Genomic DNA, 18985 nt, shown 5'->3' with positions numbered 1-18985 from the left:
TGGGTGCTACAAGTGTGGCACAAATTCAGGTGGTGCACACCTGGCAGAGGTTCTGTGAGAGAGGGATGGGTGCTGTGAGCCTGGCATGGGTGCTGTGAGTGTGGGGTGGGTGTTGTGAGTGTGGGGTGGGTGCTGTGGGCATGGTATGGGCAATACAAAGCATGGTGTGAGTACTGTGAGCCTGGCATGGGTGTTGTGAGCAGGATATGGGTGCTGTGAGCCTGGCATGGGTGTTGTGAGCAGGATATGGGTGCTGTGAGCCTGGCATGGGTGTTGTGAGCAGGATATGGGTGCTGTGAGCCTGGCACGGATGGTGCAATCCTGGGATGGGCCCTGAGAGCCTGGCATGTGCTCCATGAGTGCGGGATGGGTGCTGGAGTGTGGGATGGGTGCTGGGGGTGTGGGATGGGTGCCATGAGCTGGGTGTGGGTGGTGTGAGCCTGCCAAAGGGGCTACAAAGCTGGCAGAGGCTCTGTGAGCATGGCACAGGTGGTCCACACCTGCAGAAGGCGAGGAGTGAGCCTGGAATCGGTGCTGTGACACTGAGCCAGGTGTCACCAGAGTGACAAGGGTGCCGTGAGCCCGTGCAGGTGTTATCAGTGAGACACCCGAGCTGTGAGTGTGATACAGGTGCTATCAGTGCCCCATGGGTGCTGCCAGCCTGGTCCTGCTGTTGTGGGTGCTGCGAGCCTGGCACGGGCGCTGCGAGCCTGGCATGGGCACTGCAGGCTTGGCACAAGCACTGCGAGCCTGGCACCGGTGCTGTGAGCCTGGCGTGGGCACCGGGAGGCTGGCAGGGGCGCCGGGAGGCTGGCAGGGGCACCGCGAGCCTGGCATGGCCCCCCGGCCCCCCGGGGCAGCTCCTCCCTCGCCGGTGGTGCCAAGCGGCTGCGAACCCCCCGTGTCCGTGTCCGTGGCCTCTGGCCGGACCCACCCCCGCCGGGTGACTCAGCCCGAGAGGCTTTTCCTTATATAACGCGGCACCGCGCGGAGCCCCACGGAGCGGCCCCTGCCTCAGTTTCCCCTGGCCGGGGCGTCACTGTCGCTGCTGCCACAGCCGCCGCCGCCATGTGGATGGTGTCACCGCCGGTCGGTAAGTGTCACCTGGATGCCGCTCGGCCCCTTCGCGAGGTGTCCCCCATCCCTAAAAATCATCATTTGGCGGGGGTTAGTAGAGAAATTAGGGTTATCGGGGCAGAAAACCGTAAAATACACGCATTGCCCCCCCCAAATAGGTTAACTTTGCATTTGCTGCGGCTGAACCCCTTTTCCCTGCGCCTTGGGGGCACAACCCCCTCCTAACGCACCTGGGAAGAACCAAAACCACCTTGCTTTCCCCCCCAAAGCAGTGATAAAAGCAGCCGGAGCGGCGCAGGGTTAAGGAATTCCCTCCCATCCCAATCCAACTTGGATTTTGGGGTGAGAAACGCCGGGATCGGGCGAGCTCGGGGCCCCCGGCTGTGCCCGGCTCTGTGCCGCTCGCAGGTGCCTGGAGCCGGTGCTGCGACAGCTCCGGAACATTCCCGGGGCCCCGAGCCTGCCTTGCCGCTGGGAAAGGGACGGCAAATCCCCAAAATTTCACTTCTCCAACATCCCAAACTCACCCCGAATTGAGGGATAAAGGTGGGGAGCAGCACCCGGCACGGCCCCAAAAATCCCCGGTGGCAGCAGAGCGGCCGTGCGGGGCTCAGGGGGGATTTTCCCGGCTCAGCCCGAGCCGGCGGCTCCGGGCGCGGTGTCCAAAGGTCGCTCCCGGCTCGGAGCCGCCGACCCCCGACACCTCCCGGGCTCCTCTCCCGCGGCTCTTCCTGGTTTTCCCCACCTGGGGAGCTGTTCCTGGTGGCATTCCGGCGATGCAGCGGCTCTGGGGGGGCTCTGAGGGGGCTCGGGGGGGTTTGTCTTGCTCTGACGTCCTGTTTTCTTTCAGATGAAGGATCTGCCTGGCTTTGGGACACGGCAAAGGCGGGGGGCAAAGGACAGGACCCTTAAATTCTTTCCCTAAAGCTTAGCCCGATAGGTATATAAGATCCATAGAGCTTAAACCGGGGTTGGCTTTTAGTCTAAGCTTGGGTTTGGCTTAATTTTGTCTTTATTTTATTATATTTTACGGTTCTTTTATTCATTTCTTTGCTTTTTTGGCCTCTTTTATTCCATTTTTTTTGGCCGCCGGTGGGGAGCTCAGCAGCAGAGCTTGCACAAATCAATCCCCTGCTGCTTCCTAAACAGATTTTGGGGGATTTTGGTTTGAGGAGGGGGAATCCCTGCACCAACCCTGCTATGTTTTTGGGGGGGCTGCAGCCCCTCCGTGGTTGGAACACGCTGGGGGCTTTGTAGGTATTTTCCAGTCCACCAAGAAGCTGGTGCTGAGCGAGCAGGCGGGACGGGGCCGGGCGCTGGAATTCCTCCGGAAAAATGCGGCCAACGGGATCTCCGTGGCCAACCTGCTGGCGGGGCTCTCCTCCATCCTCTGCAGCGTCAACAGGTGGGGAAAACTGGGAAAAACGGGGGGAAAAACGGGGCTAGGGAATGGGAGGGTTACCCTGGCTGTGCTCCCCTTGAGGCCAAGCTGGCGGGCAGGCTCCTCTCCTGCCTCTGCAGCTTCAGTAGGTGGGGAAAAAACGGGATAAAAAGAGAAATGCGGTGATAAAGAGGCACAGAAATGGGGGTCACCTTGGTTTTTCTGGGAGGGGCAAAGGTGGTAGAAAAGTGTGGTTTGCCCTGGTTTGCTGGAAAGATGGAAATAGGGTGAAAATCGGGAAGAAAAGTGGGGGCCAACCTGGTTTTGCTGGAAAAACAGGGGAATGGGGAGTAAAAGGGGGATGCAAAGTGGGGGACACTGGTTTTGCTCTCTCCTCACCTTTGGGCTCAGCAGCATCAATAGATGAGGGGGGAAAATGGAGGAAATGGGCTGAAAAGGGGTGAAAAAGAGGGTTGGGAAGTGGGGGTCACCCCGTTTTTTCTGGAAAATGGGGGAAATGTGATGAAAAAGGAGGAAATAGGGTGAAAAAGGTGTAAATGTGGTGAAAAATAGTTGGGAAGGGGAAGTGGGGGTCACCCTGGATCTGCTCCCTCCATAGCCAACCTCAGGATCAAAGTAAATGGGTGGGGGGGGAAAAGGGGGTAAAAAAAAAAAGAAAAAGCAGGTTGCAAAGTGGGAATCACCCTGCTTCTGCTGGAAAAAAAGGGAAAATAGGGCAAAGATAGGATGGAAAGTGGAGATCACCCCAGTTTTGCTCTCTCCGCGGCCAACCTGGTGGCTGGGCTTACCTCCACCCTCAACAGATGGGGTAAACAAGGGGGAAATGGGGTGAAAAAGAGGGGAGCAGGGGCTGAGAAGTGGGGTGTCCCCCCCAGGCAATACCAGTACTCCTGCTGGCTGCTGCTCCTGGGCTTCCTGCTGGATCTGGCTGATGGGGCCGTGGCCCGGCAGCTCGACGCCTGCTCGGCACTGGGTGAGTGCATCCCCCCGGGCCAGGGCTGACCCCAGGGGCGTCCCCTGTGCCCGGCGCCCACCTGGCACCTGCCCCTCGCTGCCCCCACAGGTGCCAAGCTGGATGACTTTGCCGATTTCACCACGTTCGGGCTGGGCACGGCGCTGCTGCTGCAGCCCCAGGGCGTGCTGGGGGGGCTGCTGAGCCTGGCCTATGTGCTGGCTGTCTTTGCCCGCCTCTGCTTCTTCTCCAGCGGTGAGTGAGCCCCTGGGGAGGTGGGGGGCTTGGGGTTTTAGCCCCCACATTGTGTTCTGGTTTCTCTGAGTGCCACTGAGGGGACCCCGGCCAGCCCCAGGGGTACAGAGGGCAGCCAGGCTGATCCCCATCCCCAGGGGGACAGAAGGACAAAAGGCAGCCAGGCTGATCCCTGAGGGTACCAAAGGCAGCCAGGCTGATCCCTGAGGGTACCAAAGGCAGCCAGGCTGATCCCTGAGGGTACCAAAGGCAGCCAGGCTGATCCCTGAGGGTACCAAAGGCAGCCAGGCTGATCCCTGAGGGTACCAAAGGCAGCCAGGCTGAACCCCGAGGGTACCAAAGGCAGCCAGGCTGATCCCTGAGGGTACCAAAGGCAGCCAGGCTGATCCCTGAGGGTACCAAAGGCAGCCAGGCTGATCCCTGAGGGTACCAAAGGCAGCCAGGCTGATCCCTGAGGGTACCAAAGGCAGCCAGGCTGATCCCTGAGGGTACCAAAGGCAGCCAGGCTGAACCCCGAGGGTACCAAAGGCAGCCAGGCTGATCGCCTGCAGCAAAGGAGATGCTGGAACATGAAGATGAAGGGGTGGACTTTTAGCAGGGGTTAATCCAAGGGAGCCCCTACAACCTCAGGGGCCTCCTGCTGAGAGCTACGGGAGAGGTGCCAAGGGTACATTTAAAGGGAGGTGGAAAGCTAAATAGATAACATTTTACTAACCAATAAGAAAAATTAAGGTATGGACACTAAGAAATGGACATTTAGGACAGTTTATGGAGAAACACTTGGGGGGCTGAGCCCTGGCCTCTGGATAATCACTTGACATCCTGGACTGAGAGTTCTAGATGGAGGGGATGGGATGCTGAGTGGTTGACAGAGAGCCAGGGTGGGGATTTGGGGATGATCTCAGCAAAGGAAAGGGATTACACAGGTAAAAGGAGGGGGTACAATCTGGGGTAAACCGTTTGGGAAAAAATACGGGGGTACAAAACCAAAACTATTACAGAGTATTACAAAGTATAAAAACACACTACAACAACAACAACAACATGGAACTGCTGACACCCCACAGGGATCCCCTTCACCTACCGAGGGCTGCCCTGCCCCTACGCCTCGGCGCTGCTGGCCAGCACCTTCCTGCTCAGCGGGGGCCACGTGGCCCTGCTGCGCGTGGCCGCGGCCGCCATGACCCTGTTCATGGCCGACTGCGGCTGCTACCCCCACGACAGGGTGCTGGAGTCACAGCTCTGGAAAAAACTGGTTTATGCTGGAGGTAAGGACGGGGATGAGCCTCTCGGGATGGTGGTGCAGGGCAGGGAGAGCAGATGGCCAAGGATTCTCCCGCTCACAGGGGTGGTGGCTGTGCTGCTGGCACCAACGGCGGTGGCTGCGGTTTATTGCCTGGCCTGGGCCACGTCCTACATCGTCTTCCCCTTCGCCCTCTGGAGCTGCAAGGCCTGAGCCCTCCCTAGAGCCTAGTAAAGCCCTCCTCATCCTCATCCTCATCCTTGTCCTCCTCGTCCTTGCTTCGGGTGCTGCTTCCTCCCTTCGCGCTTCCCACCTGAATCCGGGTGGCAGAAGGAGCTGCTAAGGTAAAAAAAGAGCAAGGCTCAGCTGCAGGGAAGGCCCAAAATCCCCGTCCTTTGTGGGGATTGATGGAAACCCCAAAATCCCTGTCCTTTGTGGGACTGAGGGAATGCCCAAAATCCCAATCCTTTGTGGGGATTGATGGAAATCCCAAAATCCCTGACCTTTGTGGGGATTGATGGAAACCCCAAAATCTCAATCCTTTGTGGGGATCCAGGGAAACCCCAAAATCCCAATCCTTTGTGGGACTGAGGGAAGGCCCAAAATCCCAATCCTTTGTGGGGATTGATGGAAGGCTCAAAATCCCAATCTTTTGTGGGGATAGAGGGAAGCCCCAAAATCCCAGTCCTTTGTGGGGATTGAGGGAAACCCAAAATCCCAATCCTTTGTGGGGATTGAGGGAAACCCAAAATCCCAATTCTTTGTGGGGATTGAGGGAAACCCCAAAATCCCAATCCTTTGTGGGACTGAGGGAACCCCCATCCCCCCAACAGCAGAAACCTCCAAATCCTTGGGAAACAGGAAATTTAGAGCTTGCCCTTACAAGAGACCCCCAAGCCCTTCTCTGCACAGGAACCTGAAGTTTAGGGATCTCTCACACTGCCCAGTGGGAATTCATTACAAAGGGAGGTTCACACTCCAAAAATAAGGAGGGCCCTCCCTGGCTGGGAGGAGGAAGATGCTGATCAAACTTCCAGAGGGTTTCCAACACGGGATTCTCTGGGAGGAGTTTGGAATTCACCACTTAACCCTGCACAGGGAAACACCATCCCAAACGTGGTTTATTTTCACCCCCACAGTGTGACACCGCTGAGGCAGGGAAAGGGGGGGAGCAGGACTTGATCCAAAGTCTCTGGAGAGCCGGAGGCTGCCGGACAGCAGCGGCTGGAGCAGAGGGTGTGGGTGGAGGAAGGAAGCGAAGGTCAAACCTGGTGCTGCAGAAACGCTCGGGATCCCCGGGGAGGCTCTGCCGGCAGCAGCAGCTGCGGGATGTGGCTCCTGCTGCGTCCCCCCGGGATAAACCCGGGCTCCAGGAGGGCAGGACCCTGCCCTGAAGCAGGGAACGGCTCCTGCTGCGTCCCCCCGGGATAAACCCCAGCTCCGGGAGGGCAGGACCCTTCCCTGAAGCAGGGAACGGAGGGGTGGGGCCGTGGCTAGAGCCGGTACCGGCGCTGCAGCTGCTCTGGCCTCAGGCCATTCGCACGCGGAGCAAGCAGGAGCCGGGAGACAGAGAACCAGCAGAGATTTTATTGATACAAAAAGAGCGATTTGATAATAAATACCGGGGGATTAGAAAAGGGGGGGTAGGGCAGAGGCCGGGCTGTGTGTCATTCCCCGGATCCCTGCATCTGCTTGCAGAAGGAGTCGAACTGCTGCTGCTCCAGCTCCGTCATCACCCGGTTCAGGGCGTAGATCTGGGGTTGGGAAAGGGCGGATGGCAAAGGGGGCTCGGCCGCGGGTTGGGCCGGGTCCCTCCCCATTCCCGCGCTCCCACCTCCGCCCGCTGCCGCTGCTTCAGCTCCTGCTGTGCCGACCTCTGCTTGGCCTTCTCCAGGCGAGCCGCTGGCTCCCGCGGCTTCGGCCGCTCCTTCCGCGCCCCCGCGCCCGGATCCATGGCTGCGACCCGGGCTGGGGTCACCCGGGGGTCCCGGAGCCACCCACAGGAACCCCCCCAGACAGCCGAGGCTCACATGGGGTGCCCCACTGGCATCCTCACAGGGCACTGCCCCACATCCACCCTGGGGGCCCGGGGTGATCCCCAAAATCATTCTGAGCCTTACAGGAGACCCCCAAACTCATTCTGATCCCCAAATGTATTCTAAGCCTCACAGGAGAGCCTCAAGCCCACCCGGAGCCTCACAGGAGACATCCCCCCCATCCTGAGCCTCTCGGGTGCCTCACACCCCCCTCACAGTTAGGCCGAGCCCCACAGGGGCCCCCCAAGGCTTCTCCCCGTCACCCCCCATTCCCCTCAGCGGCCCCATCTCCTCACACTTCGCCCCCCAACACCCAGAGCACCCCCAAGCTCACAGACACCCCTATCCCAAACCCCTCTCCACCCTCACAGCCCCCTGCACCTCAACGCCCACAGAGAGCACTGAAGCCCCCCAGGCCCCTCCCAGCCCTCTCCATCTCCCCGGCCCCTCATAAATCACAACCCGCCCGAAGCCCCCCACCCTCAGTGCCCCACAGCCCGCCCCCAAACCCACAGACACCCCAGTCCCACAGCCCCCAGCGCCCAACAAGTTCCTTCCCAGGCCCACCGGGACGCCTCAGCCCCCTGAGTCCCTCAGCCCTCTCCAAGGCCCCGGTGTCCCCTCGCTGCCGCAGCCGAGCCCCTCAGGCCCCTCGCTCCCCCAGCCCCCCGGTGCCCCCTCAGGCCCCTCGCTCCCCCGGTGCCCCCCGCGTTCCCCGGTACCGGAGGGGCTGTGCCCGGGGCAAGATGGCAGCGCACCCCTTCCGCCTTTCGGCGCTCGATTGTCCGCCCTGGGCGCACGCGCGGAGCGCACGGGCCGGGTCCCACAGCGCCGCCTGGCGGGCGGGGAAGGGGACTGCTCCCAGTGTGCCCCACTGTCCTTTACTGGTGTGTGACACCCCCTAAACACCCCCCAGTGCTCCTTTACTGGTGTGTGACACCCCCTAAACACTCCCCAGTGCTCCTTTACTGGTGTGTGACACTCCCCAGTGCTCCTTTACTGGTGTGTGACACAATCCCCAGTGCCCCGCTGTCCTTTACTGGTGTGTGACACCCCCTAAACACCCTCCCAATGCTCCTTTACTGGTGTGTGACACAATCCCCAGTGCCCCGCTGTCCTTTACTGGTGTGTGACACCCCCTAAACACCCTCCCAGTGCTCCTTTACTGGTGTGTGACACATCCCCCAGTGCCCCGCTGTCCTTTACTGGTGTGTGACACCCCCTAAACACCCCCCCAGTGCTCCTTTACTGGTGTGTGACACCCCCTACACATCCCCCCCACCCTTACACATCACCCCCTACCCCGCGTTCCTATAAACAGCTCAGCCCTATCCATCACCATACCTCCATATACAGCTCATCCCCTGTACAGCCATACATCTCCCCTATTGCACCACAGTCCTGGCACAGCCCAGGCCCTAAAGATCAGCCCCTTCTGTCACCCTACTGTACATCCCACCCTGATTGACCACTGCCCCACACAGCTCCCTCCATACACCACACCCCCATGGAGCCACCTCCATATACGACAGCCCCACACAGCCCAGCCCCTACACACAACCCCACAGACCATATCCCTATAGAGCCCATCCCACACATCACAGAGCACCCCCTCTGTACCACACCCAGGCACACAGCACCCCCTTTGTGCAGCCCACTCCCCACAGATCAGCCCCTCTGTACAGCCCACCCTACACAGCCCAGCTCCCACACACCCCCTGTACATTCCCATACACACAGGGCTGGCACAGCCTGGCCCAGCACAGCACGCGTGGCATGGCATGGCATGGCACAGCATGGCACAGGGCTGTACATGTGGCACATGTGTCACAGTACATGTCCCACAGCATGGTGACCCCTGACACATGGGCATGACATCCCTGATGGTGACAGACCCCTGCCATGGCACAGCCCACCATGGCACAGTGCCACAATGCCCCCAGCACAGTGTGGCACCCCTGCTATGGCACAGCCCACCATGGCACAGTGCCATAGAGCAGGGCACAATGCCCCAGCAGCATGGCACCCCCAGCACGGTGACACACCCCTGCCATGGCACAGTGCACAATGCCCCCAGCAGTGTGGCACCCCCATGACGGTGACAGACCCCTGCCATGGCACAGCCCACCATGGCACAGTGCCACAGTGCCCCCAGCACAGTGTGGCACCCCTGGCACAGTGACACACCCCTGCCACGTCACCCTACGGTGCCCCCAGCCCAGCCCCCCCACCCTGGGGCTCTCCACCACCCAGCCCCTTCTCTCCAAATCCTTTATTGCCGTATCCCAGCCCCCCGCACTGGGATTCCCTGGAAGCACAGGACCGAGAGCAGCAGGCGCAATGCCAGATCCTGCCCAGCACCGGGACCAGTTCCTGGGGTGGGGAAACACCCGCCAGGGCCGGGGGACACCCCAAAAACCCCCCTAGATACGGACGGTGTTGATCCGCAGCGGCTGCACGTTCTTCCCGTTGGCGTGGCTCTGGCCAGGACTGAAATAGGAGCACAGCTTCCCGGGAAACCTCTCCCGGAAGGTGTAGAGCCAGGACATGTCGTCGGCGTTGTAGAAGATGAGCAGCCCCTTGTCGTAGTCCAGGAAGACGCCCACCTTCTCCAGCTTGCCCTTGACGTTGAGCCGCGTCCAGGGCTCGGTGCAGGCGCTGTACTGGTTCCCGTCGTGCATCACGATGCAGTAGAAGCCACGGCTCGGCTGGATCTGGATGCTGCCCTTGCGGGTCACGGCCTCGTGGGCCAGGCCGATCATCCACTGGGTTTTTTCGGACACCACCACCTCCCAGTAGTGCACGCCAGCCCCGAAGGCCTCGGCGCCCAGCACCGACACCTCGACGTCGAAGCGGCGCGGCGAGTCCTGCAGCGGCTGCGGGTGCAGGTTGCCGTAGGCCACGATGGTGCAGTCGTCCGACAGGATGAGGCGGTGGTGGGCAGTGCCAGGGTCCAGGGTCAGCGCTGCTGGCACTGCCACAGCAGGGACAGGGGGGGAACGAGGGTTAGTGCAGCCCTGGAGCCAGCCCAGGTGCTCTGCACCACCGGGGTGACGACCGGCATGGGGAGGTCACCAGGGTGGCCTTGGCCCCATCCCACACTGGGGTGTCCTGGCCTCATGCTCATCCCTGTCCCTCGTTGGTGTGTCCCTGCTCATCACTGATGTCCCAGACCCTTTGGAGCAATGTCCCCATCCCATGCCAGTGACATCCCGCTCCCTCCCAGGTGATGTCCTCTTCCCCATCTCTCACTGGGGTGTTCTGTCCTCATGCTCATCCCTTGTCAGTGATGTCCCCTGTCCCCCCTGGTTTGTCCCTGTTCTTTATCACTGATTTCCCAGACCCTTGGCAGCAATGATGCAAGGGCTGCACTAACCCTCGTCCCCATCCCCTGTCAGTGACATCCCGTTCCTCCCAGGCGATGTCCTCTTCCCCATCTCTCACTGGGGTGTCCTGTCCTCATGCTCAACCCTTGTCAGTGATGTCCCTCACTGGTGTGTCTCAGCTCTTCATCACTGTCCCCTTCCCCATCCTTCACTGGGGTGTCCTGTCCTCATGCTCATCCCTTGTCACACAGAATCACAGAATAATGAGGTTGGAAGAGACCTCTAAGATCATCGAGCCCAACCTATGCCCTAACACCTCAACCAGGCTATAGCACCAACTGCCTGACCAGGCTTTTTTAAACACATCCAGAGATGGTGATTCTACCACCTCCCTGGGAAGAGCATTCCAGTACTTTAATATTCTTTTGGTGAAAAATTTCCTCCTAATATCCAACCTGTACCTTCCCTGACGTAGCTGGAGACTGTGTCCTCTGGCTCTGTCAGTGCTGCCCGGTGGAAGAGACCAACCCCACCTGTCTGCAACCTCCCTTCAGGAATGGACTAAAAGGATCCTAAATGAACTACCCAAAGAGCTTTCCAAAGAACCTTAAAAGAACCTCCCCAAAAAAACCTAAACCTCCCTTCAGGAAGTTGTAGAGAGCAATAAGGTCACCTCTAAGCCTCCTCTTCTCCAGGCTAAACAGCCCCAGCTCCACAGTGGAATTCCCTGTCCCTCACTGGTGTGTCCCTGCTCCTCATCACTGATGTCCCAGACCCCTGGCAGCAATGTCCCCATCCCTTGTCAGTGACATGTGATGTGTCCCCTTCTCCATCCCTCACTGGCATGTTCCTGTCCCCAGTGACCTTCCCCATCCCTTGCTACTCCCCCATCCCCGCACCCTCACCAGGATGGATGTCCTGGAAGAGGGATTTCCAGATGGTGTACTGCAGTGGGCCCATGTACTTGGAGGTGGGAAAGTCCTCATAGGTCAGGTTGGTCTCGTGGATCTTCCCCTTCAGCCTGTGGAGAAGAACATGGTGTGGTGTGATGTCATAGCTTGCCTCAGTTTCCCAGTCCTTCCCCAGGTGTGCCAATCACCTCTCCTTTCCCCCTCCCTTGCCCCCTGCTGAGTGCTGTCTGTCAATCCTGGCATTCCAGAAGGGATTGGCAGAGTTCTAAAGATGCCTTTCAGCCCTGGGGGACATTGGGCCAGCCAGGTGTCATTTGTCCCCTGAGACTCCTCCCCTTACCTGGTTGGTGGGATCCCTACCCCTTCCCTGCCCCTCTCCCTGGGGTTAAAAGGAACAGCAACGACTGAATTTGGGAGGTTCTGTTGGAGCTGTTGCTGGATTCAGAGGGCCAAGAATAAAGCTCTGGATCAAAACCCTCCAGCAGAACCGACTCCTTTCCTTCACCATTGCCTTAAAGCTTCTCCACCAGAGGTAAACCTGAGCTCCTGCATGCCTGGACTTGTCCCAAGCGCCCAGCTGAAATATCCAGCTTAGCCAAAGGTGTCTCTGAGGTGAAACCACCACAGCTGCCGCCTTTGGTCAAGCAGCAAGGGCCAGACGAGCCCAGGCACGTTCCACCCGGCTCTATTGGCATTTAATTCCAATATACTGGCAGAGTGATTGGCAGAGTTCAAAAGATGCCTTTCAGCCCTGGGGGACATTGGGCCAGCCAGGTGTCATTTGTCCCCTGAGACTCCCCCACCCTTACCTGGCTAGTGGGATCCCTGCCCCTTCCCTCCCCCTCTCCCCAGGGTTAAAGGAAACAGCAACCACGGGCTCAGGGAGTTCTGTTGGAGCTGGTGCTGGATTCAGACGCCTGTGGGCCAGAATAAAGCTTAGAACCTGACTCATTTTCCTTCACCTCGCCTTAAAGCTTCTCCACCAGAGGTAAACCTGAGCTCCTGCATGCCTGGACTTGTCCCAAGCGCCCAGCTGCAGCATCCAGCTTAGCCAAAGGTGTCTCTGAGGTGAAACACCACACATCCAGCCAGGCAAAAGTGTCTCTGGGGTGAAACCACCACACACCCAGGCAGCCAAAGGTGTCTCTGAGGTGAAACACCACACACCCAGGCAGCCAAAGGTGTCTCTGAGGTGAAACACCACACACCCAGGCAGCCAAAGGTGTCTCTGGGGTGAAACCACCACAGCTGCCACCTTTGGTCAAGCAGCAAGGGCCAGAGGAGCCCAGGCACGTTCCATCTGGTTATATTGGTAATAATTCCAATCAGAACACACGGTGCCAAGGCGGGGGTGACAGCAGGGACCCCGCCATCCTCTCACCACCACCCACCTCTCCGAGAGGGACGCCACGCCGGCCAGGAAGACGTGTTTATCGGCCTCGGCCAGGCGCTCCTGCAGGATCTGGGCGCCCTCCTGGACCTTGCGCAGCTGCTGGCTGTAGCGCTGGATCTTGTGCTCGATGTCGCTGAGCGTGCGCGCCGTGTCGGCCTCCAGCTCCTCCAGCATGGCCTTCTGCCGCTCCCGCAGCAGCCGGTGCAGCCGCTCAAACGCCTCCCCGATGGTCCCCCGCAGGCTCTTGGCTGAGGACTTGGGGTGCAAGGTGGGGTTAGGGGCGCCCAAAGCTCAGCTGGTCAATGCAAGAGTTCCTTAATCCCCAAAGAAATGTCTACAAGGGTATCGGATGGGGGAGTTGCGGGGGCTGCAAGGGTGGGTTTGGTAGTGTGCTCTTAAAAAATGGACTGAAAGGATGCTAGAAGAACTACCCAAAAAGCTTTCCAAAGAAGCCTAGGAGAAGCTCCTCAAAAAAACCTAAAAGAAGCCTAGGAGAATCTCCTCATAAAACCCTAAAAGAAGCCTAGGAGAACCTCCCCAAAAAACCTAAAAGAAGCCTAGGAGAACCTCCCCAAAAAACCTAAAAGAAGCCTAGGAGAACCTCCCCTAAAAAACCTTACAAAGGACCCTAAAAGAACCCCCTAAGAACCCTAAAGTAACAGTAAAAGAACCTTCTGAAGAACCTTAAAGAACCTCCCAAAGAGCCTAAAAAAGCATCTTAAGGAATCTCCTCGAGAAACCTAAAAGAACCTTAGGAGAAACTCCTCATAAAAACATAAAAGAAGCCTAGGAGAACCTCCCCAAAAAACCTAAAAGAAGCCTAGGAGAACCTCCCCAAAAAACCTAAAAGAAGCCTAGGAGAACCTCCCCCAAAAAAAACCTTACAAAAAACCCTAAAAGAATCCCCTAAGAACCATAAAATAACCCTAAAAGAACCTTCTCAAGAACCTAAAAGAACCTCCCAAAGATCCTAAAAAAACACCTTAAGGAATCTCCCCAAGAAACCTAAAGAACCCTACAAGAACCTTCCAAAAACCTTAAAACAATCTCCAAAAGAACCCTGAAAAAAACTCACAAAAAACTTTATAGAGCTCTTAAAGAATTCTTAAAGAATCTTTAAAGAGATCTTTTAAGAACCCTAAAAAATCCCCTAAAACCCTCTAAAATCCCTCAAATTACACCTTAAACCCCCCTAAAAAACCTCCAAGAAACCAAAACTAAAAAAAAACCACCCTAAAACCTAAAAAACCCCACATAATTTGCTGGTGGGGACGGGGAGAAAATTGAACCCCTGAGTGAAGAGATAATTAATTAAATTAATTAAAAAGATAAATCAAAGCAGCCCTGCAGGAAATGACAGAGGGATGAGCAGCCCCATTGGGGTACCACAGAAGGAAAAAATGGGGCAAATCCATGAAATTGTCCAGTTTGGAGTGTTTGGAAGCTCCAAAAGCAGGCTGGTGAGGGTCAGGGTTGGGGTGTCATTGGGGTGGCAATGGGGTTGACCCCAATTCTGCTCTGGGGGGGCTGTGAAGGGCTGGGGAAAAGGGGGGGTCCCCAGGGGTGACAGTGGTGTCCTCACACGTACCTTGGTCTCAGCCAGCTGCTTCTTGAGGAGCTGCAGGGCTTCCGTGTGGCCACGCTCGCTCTCCTGCAGCCCCTGGAGCTGCTCCTTCAGCTCCCGCTGGGGACAGGGAGGGAAAACCCATAAACAGGTGATTTGGGGGAAAAGAGGGATCCCACAGGGAGCTTTCACACCCAAAGCAACCACGGGGCTGTGGGATGGGCAGGCCATGGGTGGCACATGTGGAATGAGGGTCCTGCCTGGGGGGGGGTAACAGGTCCTGGATTGGAAGGTCCTACCTGGGGGACAGCTCAGCCATGGGGTGACTTGAGGGTTCCCAAGGACTCCCAGTGGTGATGGAGAAGGGGGATCCCAGGGGGACAACGGCAGAAGGATGGATGGATGGATGGATGGATGGATGGATGGATGGATGGATGGATGGATGGATGGATGGATGGATGGATGGAGGGATGGAGCTGGCCCCAACACAGACAAAAGAGCTGTGGGAACAGACTGGAGGAAGGCATGGAGCTGACCCCAGTGGGGACAGGAGGGGTGAATGACAGGCAGACAGAAGGGAGGCATGGCGCTGACTCCAGTGGGGAAAAGAAGGAATACAGGGAAATATAGGGGTCAGGGACATGTGGGCAGGAGGAAGTCACAGGAATGACTCCCATGGAGACAGGAGGGGTGCACAGACAGACAGACTGATGGGGAAAGGCACAGGACTGACCCTGACAAGAAAAGAAGAGGTGTAGGGACACGGGGACAGACAGGAAAACAGCACAGGGATGACCCCCACAGGGACAGGAGGGCTGCAGGGACAGACAGACCAGAGGAAGTCATGGGACTGACCCCTCTGTACCTCCATGGGGACAGGAGGGGTGCAGGGACAGACAGAATGACAGGACGCAGGCACAGTGCTGACCTGAGAAGGAAAAGCAGTACAGGGACAGATGGACTGGAAGAAGCCACAGGAAGAAGCCTCTGCTTCCATAATGAGTGTCTGGCAGGAGCAGGGACAGGAGCAGGGACAGCTGCAGTGGCCTCACAGAGTGACACCAGCCTGGAGGGGACCCCAGGGACCATCTGGGGTCTCCGGGCAGGCAGTGGGAGCAGCAGTCCTGGTGCTGGGGCTGTCCCTGTCACCCTCAGAGCACTCACAGTGCTCTGACCCTAAAGGTGAGAGATGGGGTGCAGGGACAGACAGACATACAGAGGGCAGGCACGGGACTGACCCTGAGAGGGAAAAGAAAGGGTGCAGGGACAGAAGAAGGGGTGCAGGGACAGACACATGGGAGGAAGCCACAAGACCGATGCCCATGGGCTCAGGATGGGCACAGGGACAAAAGAGAAGGGCACTACCATGGAAGTGAGAGGGACCAGCCAGACACAGCAGCCCTGAGGAGCCACCTGGGGCAGGGAACCCCACAGGGACCTGTGACCATGTTCACAGGGGTCTTAGGATGAGCGAAGAGACGAGGATCTGACTCCATGTTTCAGAAGGCTTGATTTATTATTTTATGATATATATTATATTAAAACTATGCTAAAAGAATAGAAGAAAGGATTTCATCAGAAGGCCAGCTAAGGATAGAAAAAGGAATGATAACAAAGGTTTGTGGCTTGGATGCTCTGTCTGAGCCAGCTGGGCTGTGATTGGCCATTAATTAGCAACAACCAACATGGGCCAAGCACAGACCCACCTGTTGCATTCCACAGCAGCAGATAACCATGGTTTACATTTTGTCCCTGAGGCCTCTCACCTTCTCAGGATTACAAATCCTAAGGAAAGGACTTTTCATAAAAGATGTCTGCGACCGGGACCCACCTGCAGCTCCTCGAAGGCATCATCCACGTTGGTGACCTGGTGCTGCTCGTGCACGGCCGGCTCATCGCAGAAGAAGCAAACCACGGCCCGGTCGGTGAGGCAGAAGAGCTTCACCTTCTCGTGGTCCTTGCAGGGGAAGGGGCTGCGCTGGGCGCCCAGGATGGCGTCCAGGGGGAAGGCGCTGTAGCGCTCCACGATGTTGGCCAGCTTGAGGCTGGGGGCCAGCGTGGGCTCGGGGAAGGTGCGGCGGCACTCGGGGCAGTCGCGGGTGCCCTGCGGCTCCTGGCGCACCCAGTGCTCCGTGATGCAGCGGCGGCAGAAGTAGTGCTCGCAGCCCAGCCCCACCGGGTCCTGGTAGATGCTCAGGCAGATGGAGCACAGCAGCTCGTCCTTGAGGCTGCAGGCCATGGCTGGGGCTGGGGAGAGCAGCACGGGGTCAGGGGGGGCTGGGGAGAGGGGCACACAGAGTCAGGGGGTGGTGGGGAGAGGGGAATGGGGTCAGGGGAAAGGGGCACGGGGTTAGGGGGAGCTGGGGAGAGGGGAACGGGTCAGACGGGCTGGGAGAGGGGCATGGGGTCAGGGGGGCCAGGGAGGCTGGGGAGAGGGGAACACGGGGTCAGGGGAGAGGGGAACACGGGGTCAGGGGGCGTTGGGAGAGGGGCACACGGGGTCAGGGGAGAGGGGCACCGGATCAGGGGGACTGGGGAGAGGGGTATGGGGTTAGTGGGGCTGGGAGAGGGGCACACGGAGTCAGGGGAGAGGGGCACGGGGTCAGGGGGCCTGGGGAGACTGGCACAGGGTTAGGGGGGCTGGGAGAGGGTGAATGGGGGATTGTGGGGAGGGGGACCATGGGGAGACAAGATGAATGGGGGGCTTTGGGTGGAGGAGACAGGATGAATGAGGGAGCCTCAGAGGGGAGAGGGTAAAAGGGGGACTTGGGGTAGAAGCAGTTGTGGGGGAGAGGGTGAGTGAAGGCCTTGGACTGATGGGAAGCGGGTGAATGAGAGGGTTTGAGGTGGGAAGGTAAAAGGGATGGGGGAAGGTTGAAGGTGGAGAGGGTGAGTGGAGGCCTTGGGATGAAGGTGAGAGGGTGAATGGGAGCTCGGGAGGGAAGGTTGGGAGGGTGAGCAGAGGGCTCAGGGGAAAGTTGTAGGGGGAGAAGCTGAATGAGGGTATGGGGTGGGGGGAAGTTAAGGGTGAGAGAGGGAACTTGGGGTGGGAAGGAATGGGGGAGTAGGGGTGGGGATGATAATAAGGGGGATGGGGGTCAGGTGGGAATGGGGGGGTGCAGGGTTTGCATCCCCCCATTAGGGAGCAAGGTGGGGTTTGGGATGCAATGGGGGCTGGAGGGGCTGCAGTGGGGGAAATGAGAGTGTCAGAAGGCAATAAGGGGCTGGAGGATTTACAAACAGGGGGAACAGAGGGGGTCAGGATGCAAATGGGGGTGCTCAGAGGGTTGCACTGTGGGGAATGGGAGATTCAAGCCACAACAGGAGGATAAGGGGGTTACAGTGGGGGACCAAGCTGCAATAGGGTTGCAGTGCAGGGAGGGGGAACTGGGGGTCAGGATACAATGGGAAGGGGGCTGGAGGAGTTGCATTAGGAGGATCAGGATGCAATGGGGATAATGGGAGCATCAGGATGTATTGGGGTGGATTTGGGATAGAGGTGATCAGAGCAACGCTGGGAGGGGACACAATAAGGTTGCAATAGGAGTGAGGCTGGGGGTGAATGAGATACAGAGCATGCCAGCCGGTCTGACAGGGGCACCGGGGGTACCGGGGATATTGGGGGGTGGGGCTGAGCCTGCAGAGTGGTGGGGGGCAGGGATGGGGCTGAATGAGGGGCACAGGGGCGGGTGGGGCTGAGGCTGGGTTGGGGTCTGGGGCTGAGGCTGCCTCTGGGCAGTCAGGATTGAGGCTGTATTGGAGTTGCTCGGGTTCAGGCCGGATTCGGGGGCCGTGGCGGGGCTGGCCGTGGCGGGCTCGGGGCTGAGGGTGGATTTGGGGGGCTCGGGGCTGGGGCTGCACCGGAGCCCCGCGTTCGAGCCGCCCCCCGCTCGCGGCCGAGCCCGGGTTCGAGACCGGTCCCCGCCAACCCCGTCCGATGCCACCCCGCGCCTCCTTCAGCCGCCGGCGCTGGTGCCCTCACCCAGCCGGTGCCCGGTGCTGTTCTGGTGCCGTGCCCCGGTGCCGGTGCCGCTGGGATCGCGGTGCCGCTGGGATCGCTGTCCCGCCGCCGCCTCAAGAGCGGCCCCGCCGCGACGGGCCGGGGGTGGGCGAGCAAGAGGGGGCGCGGCCGCGCGGCACTTCCTGCCCGCCCCCCCCCCCGCGCCCACAGTGGGCCCGCCCCCACCCCATTGTCCCCCGCGCGGCGCGGCCTCGCCGGCGCGTACCATTGCCGCCCGCGGGGGGGCGCTTAAAGGGGCCACGGCCTCGGCAGCCGTGTGCTGTCCGTCTGTCCGGACAGTCGGGCACTGACCCTTTCCCACCGTGACCCCTTTTCTATCCCTGTCTGCCCCTCCGTCCATCCCGTTCTCCTCCACCCAGCTATCTCCCTGTCCAGCCCTTGATCCATCCATTTGTCCATCTGTCGTTCTGTCCCTCTGTCCTCTGATCTTTCCATCCATCCTTCCACCTACCTCTCGGTCCCCTGTCCAACCTTCTTCCCTTCCAGACCTTAATCTCTCTGTCCATCCATTCGTCTGTCCTGTCTTTCTCTTCACCCATCTGTCCATGCACCCATCTCTCTGTCCATCCCTCTGTCCAATCATCCATGCCTCCCATTGTGTCTCCCTTTATCCACTCCTCCCTCCCTCTGGCCCTCCATCAATCCCTCCAGATCTCCTTGTTACCTTGTCCACCCATCTCCCCATGCAGTCCTTAAAACCTTCATCCATCCATCCATCCATCCATCCATCCATCCATCCATCCATCCATCCATCCATCCATCCATCCATCCATCCATCCATCCATCCATCGCTCTCCCATCCACC

General features: G+C 58.9%; 3 protein-coding genes across 3 annotated transcripts; 1 reads left to right on the top strand and 2 right to left on the bottom strand.

The window, feature by feature from the left end:
- The first annotated feature begins 908 nt into the window (after positions 1 to 908).
- On the top strand, positions 909 to 5186 carry TMEM269 (transmembrane protein 269). The gene is made up of 6 exons (XM_036396302.2): positions 909 to 1093; positions 2335 to 2482; positions 3355 to 3452; positions 3543 to 3686; positions 4754 to 4954; positions 5033 to 5186. The coding sequence occupies exons 1-6, from the start codon at positions 1069 to 1071 to the stop codon at positions 5140 to 5142; spliced, it is 726 nt and encodes a 241-aa protein (XP_036252195.1). The 5' UTR covers positions 909 to 1068; the 3' UTR covers positions 5143 to 5186.
- Positions 5187 to 6501: 1315 nt separating this feature from the next.
- SVBP (small vasohibin binding protein) lies at positions 6502 to 7814 on the bottom strand. Its single transcript, XM_036396269.2, has 3 exons — positions 7688 to 7814; positions 6764 to 6885; positions 6502 to 6683 (listed from the first exon to the last, which is right to left on the bottom strand). The coding sequence occupies exons 2-3, from the start codon at positions 6881 to 6883 to the stop codon at positions 6597 to 6599; spliced, it is 207 nt and encodes a 68-aa protein (XP_036252162.1). The 5' UTR covers positions 6884 to 6885; positions 7688 to 7814; the 3' UTR covers positions 6502 to 6596.
- A 1408-nt stretch (positions 7815 to 9222) lies between these two features.
- LOC118695079 (E3 ubiquitin-protein ligase TRIM62) lies at positions 9223 to 18273 on the bottom strand. Its single transcript, XM_036396472.2, has 6 exons — positions 18142 to 18273; positions 15991 to 16406; positions 14184 to 14279; positions 12594 to 12850; positions 11197 to 11312; positions 9223 to 9939 (listed from the first exon to the last, which is right to left on the bottom strand). Exons 2-6 carry the CDS (start codon positions 16396 to 16398, stop codon positions 9389 to 9391), a joined length of 1428 nt encoding a protein of 475 aa, XP_036252365.1. The 5' UTR covers positions 16399 to 16406; positions 18142 to 18273; the 3' UTR covers positions 9223 to 9388.
- Positions 18274 to 18985: the final 712 nt, after the last annotated feature.

The sequence above is a fragment of the Molothrus ater genome, chromosome 23, assembly GCF_012460135.2.
Source record: "Molothrus ater isolate BHLD 08-10-18 breed brown headed cowbird chromosome 23, BPBGC_Mater_1.1, whole genome shotgun sequence".
NCBI lineage: Eukaryota > Metazoa > Chordata > Aves > Passeriformes > Icteridae > Molothrus > Molothrus ater.
The sequence above is the reverse complement of the archived record's forward strand: the minus strand, read 5'-3'. Positions and strand labels throughout refer to the sequence as shown.

Coding starts and splice junctions, on each gene's coding strand:
- TMEM269 (XM_036396302.2), top strand. CDS start 1,069: ATGTGGATGGTGTCACCGCCGGTCG. Junction 1,094..2,334: donor GATGGTGTCACCGCCGGTCG/GTAAGTGTCACC, acceptor GGGGCTTTGTAG/GTATTTTCCAGTCCACCAAG. Junction 3,453..3,542: donor CGACGCCTGCTCGGCACTGG/GTGAGTGCATCC, acceptor CTGCCCCCACAG/GTGCCAAGCTGGATGACTTT.
- SVBP (XM_036396269.2), bottom strand. CDS start 6,883: ATGGATCCGGGCGCGGGGGCGCGGAAGGAGCGGCCGAAGCCGCGGGAG. Junction 6,684..6,763: donor AGCAGCGGCAGCGGGCGGAG/GTGGGAGCGCGG, acceptor TCCCAACCCCAG/ATCTACGCCCTGAACCGGGT.
- LOC118695079 (XM_036396472.2), bottom strand. CDS start 16,398: ATGGCCTGCAGCCTCAAGGACGAGCTGCTGTGCTCCATCTGCCTGAGC. Junction 14,280..15,990: donor ATGCCTTCGAGGAGCTGCAG/GTGGGTCCCGGT, acceptor CCCTGTCCCCAG/CGGGAGCTGAAGGAGCAGCT. Junction 12,851..14,183: donor AGCAGCTGGCTGAGACCAAG/GTACGTGTGAGG, acceptor TTGCACCCCAAG/TCCTCAGCCAAGAGCCTGCG.